The sequence below is a fragment of the Haematobia irritans genome, chromosome 2 (assembly GCF_050003625.1).
Source record: "Haematobia irritans isolate KBUSLIRL chromosome 2, ASM5000362v1, whole genome shotgun sequence".
Classification (NCBI taxonomy): domain Eukaryota; kingdom Metazoa; phylum Arthropoda; class Insecta; order Diptera; family Muscidae; genus Haematobia; species Haematobia irritans.
In genome coordinates, this window is record NC_134398.1 from 151,676,366 (window position 1) to 151,692,743 (window position 16,378).

Genomic DNA, 16,378 nt, shown 5'->3' on the forward strand with positions numbered 1-16,378 from the left:
GAGTCGATCTGAGCATGTCCGTCCGTCTGGCTGTCAGTCCGTCTTTTGAAATCACGCTAACTTCCGAACGAAACAAGCTATCGACATGAAATTTATTGATGTAGGTCGGATGGTATTGCAAATGGGGCATATCGGTCCACTTTTACGTATAGCCCCCATATAAACCGATACCCCGATTTGGCTTTCGGAGCCTCTAAGAGAAGCAAATTTCATCCGATCCGGCTGAAATTTGGTACATGGTTTTAGTATATTGTCTCTAACAACCATGAAAAATTGGTCCACATCGGTCCATAATTATATATAGCCCCCATCATAAGCGTAGGAAGGCCTCTGGGGAGGGGGCTTAGACCCCCCCAGAAAAATTTTAGCCCCCCCCAGAATTTGAAACTCTATTTATGATTTTCCATTTTTCAATAAATGTCAATAGTTTTTTTAATTTTTATAAAAATTAAACAAGCATATACAATCGCACAAAGTTCCGCTAAATACTTTCATGAACAATCGAATTACTTGGGTTGTGGTAGCAGTTGCCGATGGCAATGTTTGAAGTCAGATATTTATGAAATAAAGATGTGGTTGAACTTATGATTGATTTAGTTTAGTCAATTTAATTAAAACAAGTATATACGGCCGTAAGTTCGGCCAGGCCGAAGCTTATGTACGTACCCTCCATCATGGATTGCGTAGAAACTTCTTCTAAACACTGCCATTCACAATCGAATTACTTAAGTTGCGGTAACGCTTGCCGATGGCAAGGTATCTCAAAACCTCCTAACACCATCTTCTAAATTGTATGTAAGTCCATACGTGGTATATATTAAATCAAAAAGATCGATCCAATACGTATATAATTCAGTTTGACAAAGTAGACATAAAATTTTGACAAAATTTTCTACAGAAATAAAATTTTAACAAAATTTTCTATAGAAATAAAATTTTCTATAGAAATACAAATTTTTACAAAATTTTCTATAGAAAAATTTTGACAAAAATTTCTACAGAAATAAAATTTTAACAAAATTTTCTATAGAAATAAACTTTTGACAAAATTTTCTATAGAATTAAAATCTTGGTAGATTATTTTTGGCTCGAGTGGCAACCATGATTATGAACCGAATAAAATTTGAACAAAATTTTCTATAGAAATAACATTTTGACAAAATTTTCTATAGAAATAAAATTTTGACAAAATTTTCTATAGAAATACAATTTTGACTATGATGAAAACTTTATTATGAACCGAATAAAATTTTAACAAAATTTTCTCTAGAAATAAAATTTTGACAAAATGTTCTATAGAAAAAAAATTTTAACAAAATTTTCTATAGAAATAAAATTTGGTAGATTATTTTTGGCTCTAGTGGCAACCATGATTATGAACCGAAATGTTTGTTAGCGACCATATACTAACACCACGTTCCTACTTTGAACCGGATCGGATGAATTTTGCTCCTCCAAGAGGCTCCGGAGGTCAAATCTGGAGAACGTTTTATATGGGGGCTATATATAATTATGGACCGATATGGACCAATTCTGGCACGGTTGTTAAAGAAAATATACTAACACCATGTTCCAAATTACAACCGGATTGGATGAAATTTGCTTCTCTTGGAGACTTTGCAAGCCAAATCTGGGGATCTGTTTATATGAGGACTATATATAATTATGAACCGATGTGGACCAATTTTTGCATGGTTGTTAGAGACCATATACCAACATCATGTACGAAATTTCAGGCGGATCGGATGAAATTTGTTTCTCTTTGAGGCTCCGCAACCCAAATCTGGGGATCGGTTTATATGGGCGCTATATATAATTATGGACCGATGTGGACAAATTTTTGCACGGTTGTTAGAGACTATATACCAATACCATGTACCAAATTTCAGCCGGATCGGATGCAGTTTGCTTCTCTTTGAGGCTTCGCAAGCCAAATCTGGAGATCGGTTTATATGGGGTCTATATATAATTATGGACCGATGTGGACCAATTTTTGCATGGTTGTTAGAGACCATATACCAACATCATGTACCAAATTTCAGATGGATCGGATGAAATTTGCTTCTCTTTGAGGCTCCGCAAGCCAAATCTGGGGGTCGGTTTATATGGGGGCTATATATAATTATGGACCGATGTGGACCAAATTTTGCACGATTGTTAGAGACCATATACAAACACCATATACCAAATTTCAGCCGGATCGGATGAAATATGCTTCCGTTAGAGGCTCCACAAGCCAAATCTGAGGGTCCCTTTATATGGGGGCTATACGTAAAAGTGGACCGATATGGCCCATTTTCAATACCATCCGACCTACATCGATAACAACTACTTGTGCCAAGTTTCAAGTCGATAGCTTGTTTCGTTCGGAAGTTAGCGTGATTTCAACAGACGGACGGACGGACGGACGGACGGACATGCTTAGATCGACTCAGAATTTCACCACGACCCAGAATATATATACTTTATGGGGTCTTAGAGCAATATTTCGATGTGTTACAAACGGAATGACAAAGTTAATATACCCCCATCCTATGATGGAGGGTATAAAAATAGTAATTGATATTAAAACTATTCTTTCATAAATTAATATCTTAACAAGTATATACGGCCGTAAGTTCGGCCAGGCCGAAGCTTATGTACCCTCCATCATGGATTGCGTAGAAACTTCTTCTAAACACTGCCATCCACAATCGAATTACTTAAGTTGCGGTACCGCTACAGAAATAAAATTTTAACAAAATTTTCGATAAAAATAAAATTTTCACAAAATTTTCTATAGAAATAAACTTTTGACAAAATTTTCTAAACAAATAAAATCTTGGTAGATTATTTTTGCCTCGAGTGGCAACCATAATTATGAACCGAATAAAATTTAAAGAAAATTTTCTATAGAAATAAAATTTTGACAATGATGAAAATTTTATTATGAACCGAATAAACTTTTAACAAAATTTTCTCTAGAAATAAAATTTTGACAACATTTTCTATAGAAATAAAATTTTGACAAAATTTTCTATAGAAATAAAATTTTGGTAGACTATTTTTGTCTCTAATGGCAACCATGATTATGAACCGATATGGACCAATTTTTGTGTGATTGGACCAATTTTGGTATGGTTGTTAGGGACCATATACTAACACCACGTTCCTAATTTGAACCGGATCGGATGAATTTTGCTCTTCTAAGAGGCTCCGGAGGTCAAATCTGGAGAACGTTTTATATGGGGGCTATATATAATTATGGACCGATATGGACCAATTCTGCCACGGTTGTTAAAGATCATATACTAACACCATGATCCAAATTACAACCGGATTGGATGAAATTTGCTTCTCTTGGAGACTTCGCAAGCCAAATCTGGAGAACGTTTTATATGGGGGCTATATATAATTATGGACTGATATGGACCAATTCTGGCACGCTTGTTAAAGATCATATACTAACACCATGTTCCAAATTACAACCGGATTGGATGAAATTTGCTTCTCTTGGAGACTTCGCAAGCCAAATCTGGGGATCGGTTTATATGGGGGCTATATATAATTATGAACCGATGTGGATCAATTTTTGCATGGTTGTTAGAGACCATATACAAATATCATGTACCAAATTTCAGGCGGATCGGATGAAATTTGCTTCTCTTTGAGGCTCCGGAACCCAAATCTGGGGACCGGTTTATATGGGCGCTTTATATAATTATGGACCGATGTGGACCAATTTTTGCACGGTTGTTAGAGACCATATACCACACCATGTACCAAATTTCAGCCGGATCGGATGCAATTTGCTTCTCTTTGAGGCTGCGCAAGCCAAATCTGGAGATCGGTTTATATGGGGTCCATATATAATTATGGACGGATGTGGACCAATTTTTGCATGATTGTAAGAGACCATATACCAACATCATGTACCGAATTTCAGCCGGATCGGATGAAATTTGCTTCTCTTTGAATCTCTGCAAGCCAAATCTGGGGATCGGTTTATATGGGGGCTATATATAATTATGGACCGATGTGGACCAATTTTTGCATGATTGTTAGAGACCATATACAAACACCATGTACCAAATTTCAGCCGGATCGGATGAAATATGCTTCTCTTTGAGGCTCCGTGAGCCAAATCGGGGGATCGGTTTATATGGGGGCTATATATAATTATGGACCGATATGGACCAATTTTTGCATGGTTGTTAGAGACCGTATACCAACATCATGTACCAAATTTCAGCCGGATCGGATGAAATTTGCTTCTCTTTTAGGCTCCGCAAGCCAAATCGGGGGATCGGTTTATATGGGGGCTATATATAATTATGCACCGATGTGGACCAATTTCTGCATGGTTGTTAGAGACCATATACCAACACCATGTACCAAATTTCAGCCGGATCGAATGAAATATGCCTCTGTTAGAGGCTCCACAAGCCAAATCTGAGGGTCCCTTTATATGGGGGCTATACGTAAAAGTGGACCGATATGGCCCATTTTCAATACCATCCGACCTACATCGATAACAACTACTTGTGCCAAGTTTCAAGTCGATAGCTTGTTTCGTTCGGAAGTTAGCGTGATTTCAACAGACGGACGGACGGACGGACGGACGGACATGTTTAGATCGACTCAGAATTTCACCACGACCAAGAATATATATACTTTATGGGGTCTTAGAGCAATATTTCGATGTGTTACAAACGGAATGACAAAGTTAATATACCCCCATCCTATGATGGAGGGTATAATAATGCTGCGAAAAAGCGTTGCCAAAAAAGTAGTGAAAATGTTCTTTTTGGTCTAGAAGTGGTGCAAAATTGGCGGAGAAGCAATGAATGTAATAGGACAAATGTCCACCGTTTCAACAGCCGTTACAATGAATTTGCATCACTTCTTAAGTTGTGATCCAAATTCAGTGTTTTGAATGTGAATTAAAAAATGTTGTTATATTTTCCCAAATAATTATTTTTATACCCTCCATCATAGGATGGGGGTATATTAACTTTGTCATTCCGTTTGTAACACATCGAAATATTGCTCTAAGACCCCATAAAGTATATATATTCTGGGTCGTGGTGAAATTCTGAGTCGATCTAAGCATGTCCGTCCGTCCGTCCGTCCGTCCGTCTGTTGAAATCACGCTAACTTCCGAACGAAACAAGCTATCGACTTGAAACTTGGCACAAGTAGTTGTTATCGATGTAGGTCGGATGGTATTGAAAATGGGCCATATCGGTCCACTTTTACGTATAGCCCCCATATAAAGGGACCCTCAGATTTGGCTTGTGGAGCCTCTAACGGAAGCATATTTCATCCGATCCGGCTGAAATTTGGTATATGGTGTTTCTATATGGTCTTTAACAACCACGCAAAATTTGGTCCACATCGGTCCATAATTATATATAGCCCCCATATAAACCGATCTCCAGATTTGGCTTGAGGAGCCTAAAAGAGAGGCAAATTTCATCCGATCCGCCTGAAATTTGGTACATGGTGTTGGTATATGGTATCTAACAACCATGCAAAAAATGGTCCACATCGGTCGATAATTATATATAGACCCCATATAAACCGATCTCCAGATTTGGCTTGCGAAGCCTCAAAGAGAAGCAAACTGCATCCGATCCGGCTGAAATTTTGTACATGGTATTGGTATACAGTCTCTAACAACCGTGCAAAAATTTGTCCACATCGGTCCATAATTATATATAGCGCCCATATAAACCGATCCCCAGATTTGGGTTGCGGAGCCTCAAAGAGAAACAAATTTCATCCGATCCGCCTGAAATTTCGTACATGATGTTGGTATATGGTCTCTAACAACCATGCAAAAATTGGTCCACATCGGTTCATAATTATATATAGTCCCCATATAAACAGATCCCCAGATTTGGCTTGCAAAGTCTCCAAGAGAAGCAAATTTCATCCAATCCGGTTGTAATTTGGAACATGGTGTTAGTATATTTTCTTTAACAACCGTGCCAGAATTGGTCCATATCGGTCCATAATTATATATAGCCCCCATATAAAACGTTCTCCAGATTTGACCTCCGGAGCCTCTTGGAGGAGCAAAATTCATCCGATCCGGTTCAAAGTAGGAACGTGGTGTTAGTATATGGTCGCTAACAAACATTTCGGTTCATAATCATGGTTGCCACTAGAGCCAAAAATAATCTACCAAATTTTATTTCTATAGAAAATTTTGTTAAAATTTTTTTTCTATAGAACATTTTGTCAAAATTTTATTTCTAGAGAAAATTTTGTTAAAATTTTATTCGGTTCATAATAAAGTTTTCATCATAGTCAAAATTGTATTTCTATAGAAAATTTTGTCAAAATTTTATTTCTATAGAAAATTTTGTCAAAATGTTATTTCGTTATTGTTGTTTTTTTGTTTTTTGATCTCAGCTTAAAGCCATGCATTGACTAAACTACAAGTGTAGCTGTTCAAATTTTATTCGGTTCATAATCATGGTTGCCACTCGAGCCAAAAATAATCTACCAAGATTTTAATTCTATAGAAAATTTTGTCAAAAGTTTATTTCTATAGAAAATTTTGTTAAAATTTTATTTCTGTAGAAATTTTTGTCAAAATTTTTCTATAGAAAATTTTGTAAAAATTTGTATTTCTATAGAAAATTTTATTTCTATAGAAAATTTTGTTAAAATTTTATTTCTGTAGAAAATTTTGTCAAAATTTTATGTCTACTTTGTCAAACTGAATTATATACGTATTGGATCGATCTTTTTGATTTAATATATACCACGTATGGACTTACATACAATTTAGAAGATGGTGTTAGGAGGTTTTGAGATACCTTGCCATCGGCAAGCGTTACCGCAACTTAAGTAATTCGATTGTGGATGGCAGTGTTTAGAAGAAGTTTCTACGCAATCCACGATGGAGGGTACATAAGCTTCGGCCTGGCCGAACTTACGGACGTATATACTTGTTTATATTGTTTTAATGATTTTTAATGCATTCTGACGCTTGTTTGAAAGGTTTTTCCTCGAATAATTTCCAAAATTATCGATTTTTCTATAATGGATTTAGCAGTTTTGTGACAAAATTTGAATAATTTGTACCAATTTATTTATTCTAACTCTTTTTTTAAACTATTTGAAATAAAAAGAAAACAAAAAATTACACATTAAAATATGAAAAAAAATGAAGTAAAAAAACTTCCTGTGTAGTTAAAATAATTGAGGACATTTTTGGAAGTACTTTTAAAGTTGTGCCTTTAGAACAACTCACAATTTGTTTGCTGGGAAAAGTGTGGAACTACTTTTAGTTGCTTTATTATAAATTAATTGTCGAGTTATTTTGATGTCTAATTTTTTATTCAATTTTATGAAATAAAACATTAATTGAACCTATAAGTTCAGTCAATAAATTTTTAGCTAGGGGGGCTATAGCCCCCCTAGGAAAATTGTCTAGCTACGCTAATGGCCCCCATATAAACCGATCCCCCGATTTGGTTTCAAAGCCTCTTGGATGAGCAAATTTCATCCGATCCGGCTGAAATTTGGTATATGGTGTAAGTATTTGGTATATGGTGTAAGTATATGGTCTAATGACCATGCAAAAATTGGTCCACATCGGTCCATAATTATATATAGCCCCCATATAAACCGATCACCAGATTTGACCTCCGGAGCCTCTTGGAAGACCAAAATTCATCTGATTCAGTTGAAATTTGGTACGTGGTGTTAATATTTGGCCTCAAACACCCGTGTAAAAATTGGTCAAAATCGGTCAATAATTATATATAGGCCCCATATAAACCGATCCCCAGATTTGACCTCTGGAGCCCGTTGGAAGAGTAAAATTCATCCGATTCGGTTGAAATTTCGTACGTGATGTTAGTATGTGGTATCCACCAACCACGCAAGAATTGGTTCATATCAGTCCATAATTATATATAGCCCCCATATAAACCGATCCCCAGATTTGACCTCCGGTGCCTTTTGGAGAAGCAAAATTCATCCGATCTGGTTAAAATTTGGTACGTGGTGGTAGTATATGATATTTAACAACTATGCCAAAAGTGGTCCATATCAGTCAATAATCATATATAGCCCCCATATAAACCGATCCCGAGATTTGGCTTTGAAGCCTCTTGAAGGAGCAAATTTCATTCGAGTCAGTTGAAATTTGGTACATTGTGCTACTATATGGCCGTTAACAACCATGCCTAACTAGGTCCATATCGGTCAATAGTTATATATAGCCCTCAAATAAATCGATCCCCAATCACACAAAAATTGGTCCATATCAAGTTCATAATTCTATATAGCCCCCATATAAGCGACACCCATATTTCAATTCTGGCTCTCTACGTACGGTGCAAAAGTCCATGTCGATTCGTAATTGTTTGTACACTTACCTATAAATAACTTTTTTGTCTAATATATACCACGTATGGACTAACTCACAATTTAGAAAACGATGTTCAGAAGTTTTAAGATACCACAACCCAAGTAATTCGATTGTGGATGACAGTCTTTCGTAGAAGTTTGTACACGTAAAAAAATAATTCTTACTGCTCAAAAAGAAATTTTAGACAAACAAAGTTCGTTTCTCATTTGCTTTTCGCTGTAAGGAAGTGTATTTAGAAGAAAAGTATATACTTTTTGTGATAAACGTTTATTGTTTTCCAAGATGTAAAAACAATTTCATAAAGACAAGCTCAAAAAAAACATTGTTTTCTTTGTAATTGCATTTTTCCTCACATCTTTCTCACATCGACGAGGTTTTTTTGTTCTTAACACCTTTTCCTGTAATACCAACAATGTAGAAGAAATTATACGATTTTATAAATTTTTAAAATTTTTCTACCTTTCGCCTGGACGGAGAATCGAACCGCGGACCATGCACTTTGTAAGCCAACACACTAACCACTGAGCTATGTACCTGTTATGGTCATCAATAGATAAATATCCATATAAGTTATATTTATATAGCATAGCTTGCGGCGCCCACGACCCGAATAAACAAAGTTTATTTAACAGAAACAAACATTTAGTTTGGTACCGTGGAGCAGTGGTTACTACGTCCGTCTTGCATGCCAAGGGTCGTGGGTTCGATCACTGCTTCGACCAAAGTTTTTTTTTTGTTTTTTTTTTTTTTACATATATTCCAGATATTTTCGGAAGATTCCGAAAAAATGTTCAACATTACATTGTAGTGTATTAAATTTTTAACTGTAAAATGTGTCTTATTAAAGACCTAAAGTCAGAAAAAACCAGTGTTTTATATAAACGAAATGGACTGTGTTGTTGTTTCAAAAATAACTTTTTTATTGAAAAAATAACTTTATTTATTGAAAAAATAAAAATTTTGTAACAAACGATTTTTTTGGTGATAAAAGTTTAAAATTTTCGAAGCAATTCAAAAAACTCTAACAAAAGAAAAACGTTTTCGTTACACGTTTTCCAAAGGTTTTTTTTTGCGTGTACGCAATCCATGGTGGAGGGTACATAAGATTCGGCCTGGCCGAACTTACAGCCGTATATATTTGTTTTACCTCAACTATCAAATTTTATTTTATCTTCATGCTAATATTTTCTTGACAATCTAGTGGCCTACCTATCATTTAAAGCATTTAAACATAGCCAATTAATTTGTAAATTGTCGCATACTTCCACCATACACATGGCGAGTTCAAAATAAGAGGAAGTATTCATGTTATTACGTTTGTTTCAAGACTACCTACCTATTTACTTCCTTATTGCCATGAATGTTTAACAAATGAAACCTAAATCATACAGCAATATTGACAATAGTCACAATTTATCACAGACACTTCCGATGACATGCAAGAGGCATAGAAGACATTAATGTGACAAACAATCTTCTTGACCTCACCTCTGATATTGATGATATTTGTGAAGTGAAGTGACAATATTTTCAAGTATCAATTAAGATAACAATGCAAAAATCTATGCTCCGCTATCTATGGCCAATGCAATCTAGTTCATTTATTTGAATCCAATATAAAAGGAGGCATTTCATTAAACTGAAGGCATACTCATTTGCAAAACACCCACATTGAAACCGGTTGAAGAGTTAGCAATGACAACCACAAAATTGATGATAACCACAATTGTGGCTGTAATAATGTTGTTCCAGGTAATTTGTGTCAATGAAAACTAGTGGAAACTCATTATGAAAATTCCAACTTTTCTAGGGAGGTGATAGTTTAACGCTTGCTGCTGGAAAGGATGTGAATACAAGGTTCGAAACTGTCGTAATAGATACTTCTAAGAATGCAGTAATTGCTCCTAGCACAGAAAAACCACATATTGCTTTGGATAACCAACGAAAATTTCCGAATAATTCTATTGAAGTGAATGATATAGAAAATGCTAATGAAGAGACATTCAAATTACCTGACAAGGAAACGGAGCTACCGGCAAATGTTGAAGTTCAAAATCCTTCTTCAAAGCCACACAATACGAAATTTCAATCTCATACCTCTGAAGCAAATATTAAAGGATTTTCTCAATCCTCACTACCTGCTTTAGGTCTACCCAATGATTTGAAACTTCCCTCGGTGATAGATTCCAGTGCAATGCTTCCAATCATGCCCGATTTGGAACAAATAAAACGTGATCAAATGTTGGCCCTAGCTATGGCTCAATTTCTTCAATATGCCAAATCTTTAGCTAGGCAAAGTGAACAGCGATTCAATTCTATTCTCAAAGATTTGGAACATTTTAAAGATGAAGCATCGACCAACATCATAGAGAAACAAAGTGAAAAAATTAAAAATCACCTAGAAACCCTTAAAAACTATCAACAAGAAAGTTCCAAATTCATGGAAAAAACTTTAGCTGTCCCTGAGGAATTCCAAAAGTTAGTCTCTGATATTAAATCTCAAGTTAGTGGTAATTCGCAGTTGGAAAATATTTTTCAAATCAATCACTTGACAGATTTTCAAAAACACTTTGCAAATCATTTTGATACTTTGAAGAAACTCTATCAACATGAAATAGAAAAATTCTTTGGGGATATAGCAGATTTTCGTGCAACTAAAAAGGATATGATATTCTCCTGGTATAATGATTTGGCCAGTAAAGTAGATATAAAGAAAATTAATTAATTCTGATGAATCTAAATTGTTATTGTAAAAAGAAAATTATATGAATACATGTACGAAATGTTGTAACTAAAATTATTCTTATTTTTATACCCTCCACCATAGGATGGCAGGTATATTACTTTGTCATTCCATATGCATCGAAATATTGCCCCATAAAGTATATATATTCTGGGTCGTGGCGAAATTCTGAGTCGATCTAAACATGTCCGTCCGTCCATCCGTCCGTTGAAATCACGCTAACTTTCGAACGAAACAAATTATCGACTTGAAACTTGGCACAAGTAGTTGCTATTGATGTAGGTCGGACGGTATTGCAAATGGGCCATATCGGACCACTTTTAAGTATAGCCCCCATATAAATCGCCCCCAGATTTGGCTTGCGGAGCCTCTTAGGGAAGCAAATTTCATCCGATCCAGCTGAAATTTTGTACGTGGTGTTAGTATATGGTCTCTTACAACCATGCAAAATTTTGTCCACATCGGTGCATAATTATATATAGCCCCATATAAACCGATCCCCAGATTTGGCTTGCGGAGCCTCTAAGAGAAGCAAATTTCATCCGATCCAGCTGAAATTCGGTACATGGTGTGAGTATATGGTCTCTAGGTTAGGTTAGGCTATATGGTCTCTAACAACTATGCAAAAATTGGTCCACATCGGTCCATAATTATATATAGCCCCCCTATAAACCGATCCCCCGATTTGGCCACCGAAGCTTCATGGATGAGCAAACTTCATACGAGTGGGTTGATATTTTGTATGTGGTGTTAGTATTGTCTCTAACAACCATGAAGGAATTATTCCATATCGGTCTATAATTTATATAGCCCCCATATAAACCGATCCCCCGATTTGGCCTCCGAAGCCTCATGGATGAGCAAAATTCATCCGATTGGGTTGATATTTTGTATGTGGTGTTAGTATATGGTCTCTAAAAACCATGCAAAAATTGGTGCACATCGGCCCATAATTATACATGGCCCCCATATAACCGATCCCCAGATTTGGCTTTTGGAGCCTCTAAGAGAAGCAAGTTTCATCCGATCCGGCTGAAATTTGGTACATGGTGTAAGTATATGGTCCCTAATAACTATGCAAAATTGGTCCACATCGGTCCATAATTATATGTAGCCCCCATATAAACCGATCCCCAGATTTGACCTCTGGAGCTCTTGGAGGAGCAAAATTCATCCGATCCGGTTGAAATTTGGTATGTGGTGAAATTGCGCTAGTATATGGCCGCTAACAACCATGCCAAAATTGGTCGATATCGGTCTATAGTTACATATAGCCGATTCCCAAAAATAATCTACCAAAATTTTATTTCTATAGAAAATTTTTTCACAATTTTATTACTATTCACAATTTTGTCAAGATTTTATTTCAATAGAACATTTTGTCAAAATTTTATTTCTTTAGAAAATTTTGTCAAATTTTATTACTATAAAAAATTTTGTCAAGATTTTATTTCTATAGAAAATATTGTCAAAGTTTTATTTGACAAAATAAAAAGAAATAATATAAAAAATTTTATCAAAATTTTATTTCCATAGAAAATGTTATCAAAGTTTTATTGCTATCGAAAATTTTGTCAAAATTTTATTGCTATATATGCTATATAAAATTTTATCAAAATTTTATTTCTATAGAAAATTTTGTCAAAATTGTATTGCTATAGAAAATTTTGTCAAAATTTTATTTCTATAGAAAATTTTTTATTCGGTTTTTTTTGTTTTTTTTTTTTGTTTAATTATACCCCGTGTGGACTAACTTACAATTGAGAAGACGGAATAAAAAAAATAATATAAAAAATTTTATCACAATTTTATTTCTATAGAACATTTTATCAAAATTTTATTGCAATCGAAAATTTTATTGCTATAGAAAATTTTGTCAAAATTTTATGTCTATAGAAAATAAAAATATTTATCAATATTTTATTTCTATACAAAATTTTATTTCTATAGACAGTTTTGTCAAAATGTTATTGCTATAGAAAATCTATAGAATATAAAAAATGTTATCAAAATTTTATTTCTATAGAAAAATTTGTCAAAATTGTATGCTATAGAAAATTTTGTCAAAATTTTATTTCTATAGAAAATTTTTTATTTGGCTTTTTTTGTTTGTTTAAGTATACCCCGTGTGGACTAATTTACAATTGAGAAGACGGAATAAAAAAAAATAATATAAAAAATTTTATCAAAATTTTATTTCCATAGAAAATTTTATCAAAATTTTATTGCAATCGAAAATTTTATTGCTATAGAAAATTTTGTCAAAAGTCTATGTCTATAGAAAATAAAAAATTTTATCAAAATTTTATTTCTATAGAAAATTTTGTTAAAATTTTATTGCTATAGAAAATCTATAGAATATAAAAAAAATTATCAAAATTTTATTTCTATAGAAAATTTTGTCAAAATTGTATTGCTATAGAAATTTTTGTCAAAATTTTATTTCTATAGACAATTTTTTATTCGGCCTTTTTTTTGTTTAATTATACCCCGTGTGGACTAACTTACAATTGAGAAGACGGTGTTAAGAAGTTTTAAGCTGCCGCAACCCAAGTAATTCGATTGTGTATGACAGTCTTTAGTACAAGTTTCTATGCAATCCATGGTAGAGGGAACATAAGATTCGGCCTGGCCGAACTTACGGCCGTATATACTTGTTACTATTTAGATCCAATTACTAAAAATAATGATTAATGTAGAAAGTTGAGCGGACCCGACTAGAGCATACTCTAAACCATCTTTACTGAGTTAGTAAACATAAGCATTTGTGGGGTATTTATACCCACGTAGTGGTCAGGGTATAATAACTTTGATCTGCCAAAAACTGTGACTACCAGAAATATTGATTTTAGACCCCGTAAAATATATGTATACCCATCGACCCCGATTTTTCAAAATAAAATTCGGCCATAATAGCCTTATCTATTAACAAATCTTACTCAAATTTAGTACAAAGTAACCTTTTGTAAAATCAATCAAGCCTGCAAAATATCATCTGAATCAGTATAGCTCCCATATATGTATATTTACCGCCCGATTTTCCCAAATTTGGCTATAATCTTCTTATTTATTAACCAATCGGTTAATACATGAGGGTATTGTATATAGTTTCTTCATAATTTGGTGACACATATATATGTGAACTAGATCTGAATCAGTACCGATTTATTCGAAAATCAATAGATTTCCTTCTGACCCAAAACACATAATTTTGCCAAATTTGACGTCGATTGGGCTAAAACTGCGACGTAAACTTTGATCACAAAAATGTTTTCACAGACAGACGGACATTTCTAGATCGACTCAAGGGCCTGCTCTGAGCATTATTGCCAAAGAGAACATGTGCATACATATGCACTAACTTATAACACTCTGTAAAAGAGTTGGTTGGATTTTAATTTAAATGTAGATTTTATGATATTAAAAAAAGGCAACTGCTCGATTTAGGAATCTTTAAACCAAGTCTTGTTAAATTATGCTTTTTTATTACTTTATTATTTTATCATTTTTTCTTTCATTATAATTCATAAATCTAATTAGAAATCTCCATTGTTGATAGCATCTCCTTTCTAGCAAAACATCTTGAACATTTTCTATGCCCTGCTGTTAAAGCAAAATCATGAAAATACGCGATATAAAAAGGAGCTATTTTTGGGATGATAAAACAAAATAATCGTAATAAGTTGAATTTAAAACAAGTATATACAGCAATAAGTTCGGCCGGTCCGAATATTAAATACCTACCAACATGAATCAAATATAATAGTTACCTTTGAAAACTCTTCGTCGTAGTGGGTTACATTATAATATGTAACAAGTAAGTAAAGTAGAAAGTCGGGCGAGACCGACTATATCATACCCTAAACCACACACTGTGAATTAGTAAACATAAGCATTTGTGGGGTAACATTGATATAGGTATGGGAGATAAACAGCAGTTGCATATTTAAGAAAAATTTTACTATGAGTTTCACGCAATTTTCATTATTAGTGCGCATTCTATACCCTCAATAACTGAAATCGGTCTAAATGGAGGCATTACCAAATGGAGCAATAAAAACTAAATCCGTTACAATTTTAGGCAAATACGATAAAACCCACGGTTTATATAAGCCCAATGAGTTAAATCGGGATATCAGTCTATATGGGTGCTATGCCAAAAACATACACCGATACCAAAAATTCAGCACACCTAGTTGTGGATCTGAAATACCTACAGAATCTAGACCCCAATTCGGAGGGCGGGTTTAAAACGGGGGATATATCAAAATCTGTACCGATACACAATTCGGAACACCTATTTATGGTCCTAACATATCTAGGGATTTCCAAATTCAGACAAATCGGATAGAAAATACGGTTCCTAGAAGCCCAAGACCCCAAATCGGAGGGTTGGTTTATATTGGGGCTATATCAAAACCTGAACGGATATAGCCCATCTTCAAACTTGACTTGCATGCAAACAAAAAACGAATCAGTGCCAAATTACAGGGCAAAGCTGTAGCGTGATTACAACAGACAGACGGACATGGTTATATCGTCCTAGAATTTCGCTCTGATCAAGAATATATATAATTTATATAGTCGGAAATCGACATTTCGATGTACTACAAACGTAATGACAAGATTATTATACCCCAACAACAACATTCTATGGTTGTGGGTATAATTAATTTACAAATCTCACTTTCCAACTTTCATTCTTTTTTGGGATGTATTAACAACGCAATTTACGTTTAAAACTCCAAATTATAACAGACTCTTTCTTTTTTAATTCAAAAAAGTCTTTTAACCAAAAATGAAAATCCCTCCGATCGGGTTGAAATTTGGTACATGATATTAGTATACATCCTCTAGCAACTGTGCAACCATTTGTGCATGTTGGTCTAAAATTATATATAGAACTCATACAAACCGACCCCCTAAGGTACAAATTTAGAATTCGGTCCTATGACTGCCATAAAAAATGGGTTCATATAAAACGACCAAGAACTAAGGTATATATTCTGCCTTTTTTATCTAACATAGACTCCATATGGACTAACATACAATTTAGAAGACAAAGTTACGAAGATTTAATATAACTTGCCATCGGTAACTGGAACCACAATCCAAGTTATTCGATTATGGATGACAGTCTTTAGTAGAACTTTGTATGCTATCTATGGAGGAAGGGAGCATATTTTCGGCCTGGCCGAATTTACTTGTTATCTTTAATTCAAACATCCACTATCTCAGTTAATTTCTAGTATATTTCATAGACT

The 16,378-nt window shown here is 34.3% G+C and overlaps 2 protein-coding genes across 2 annotated transcripts in view; one reads left to right on the forward strand and one right to left on the reverse strand.

Moving 5' to 3' along the window:
* Positions 1 to 16,378, reverse strand: part of LOC142226553 (uncharacterized) — a 139,692-nt gene that overhangs the window by 66,028 nt on the left and 57,286 nt on the right. The window lies entirely within an intron of this gene.
* LOC142226545 (uncharacterized) lies at positions 10,022 to 11,168 on the forward strand. Its single transcript, XM_075296616.1, has 2 exons — positions 10,022 to 10,123; positions 10,182 to 11,168. Exons 1-2 carry the CDS (start codon positions 10,067 to 10,069, stop codon positions 11,094 to 11,096), a joined length of 972 nt encoding a protein of 323 aa, XP_075152731.1. The 5' UTR covers positions 10,022 to 10,066; the 3' UTR covers positions 11,097 to 11,168.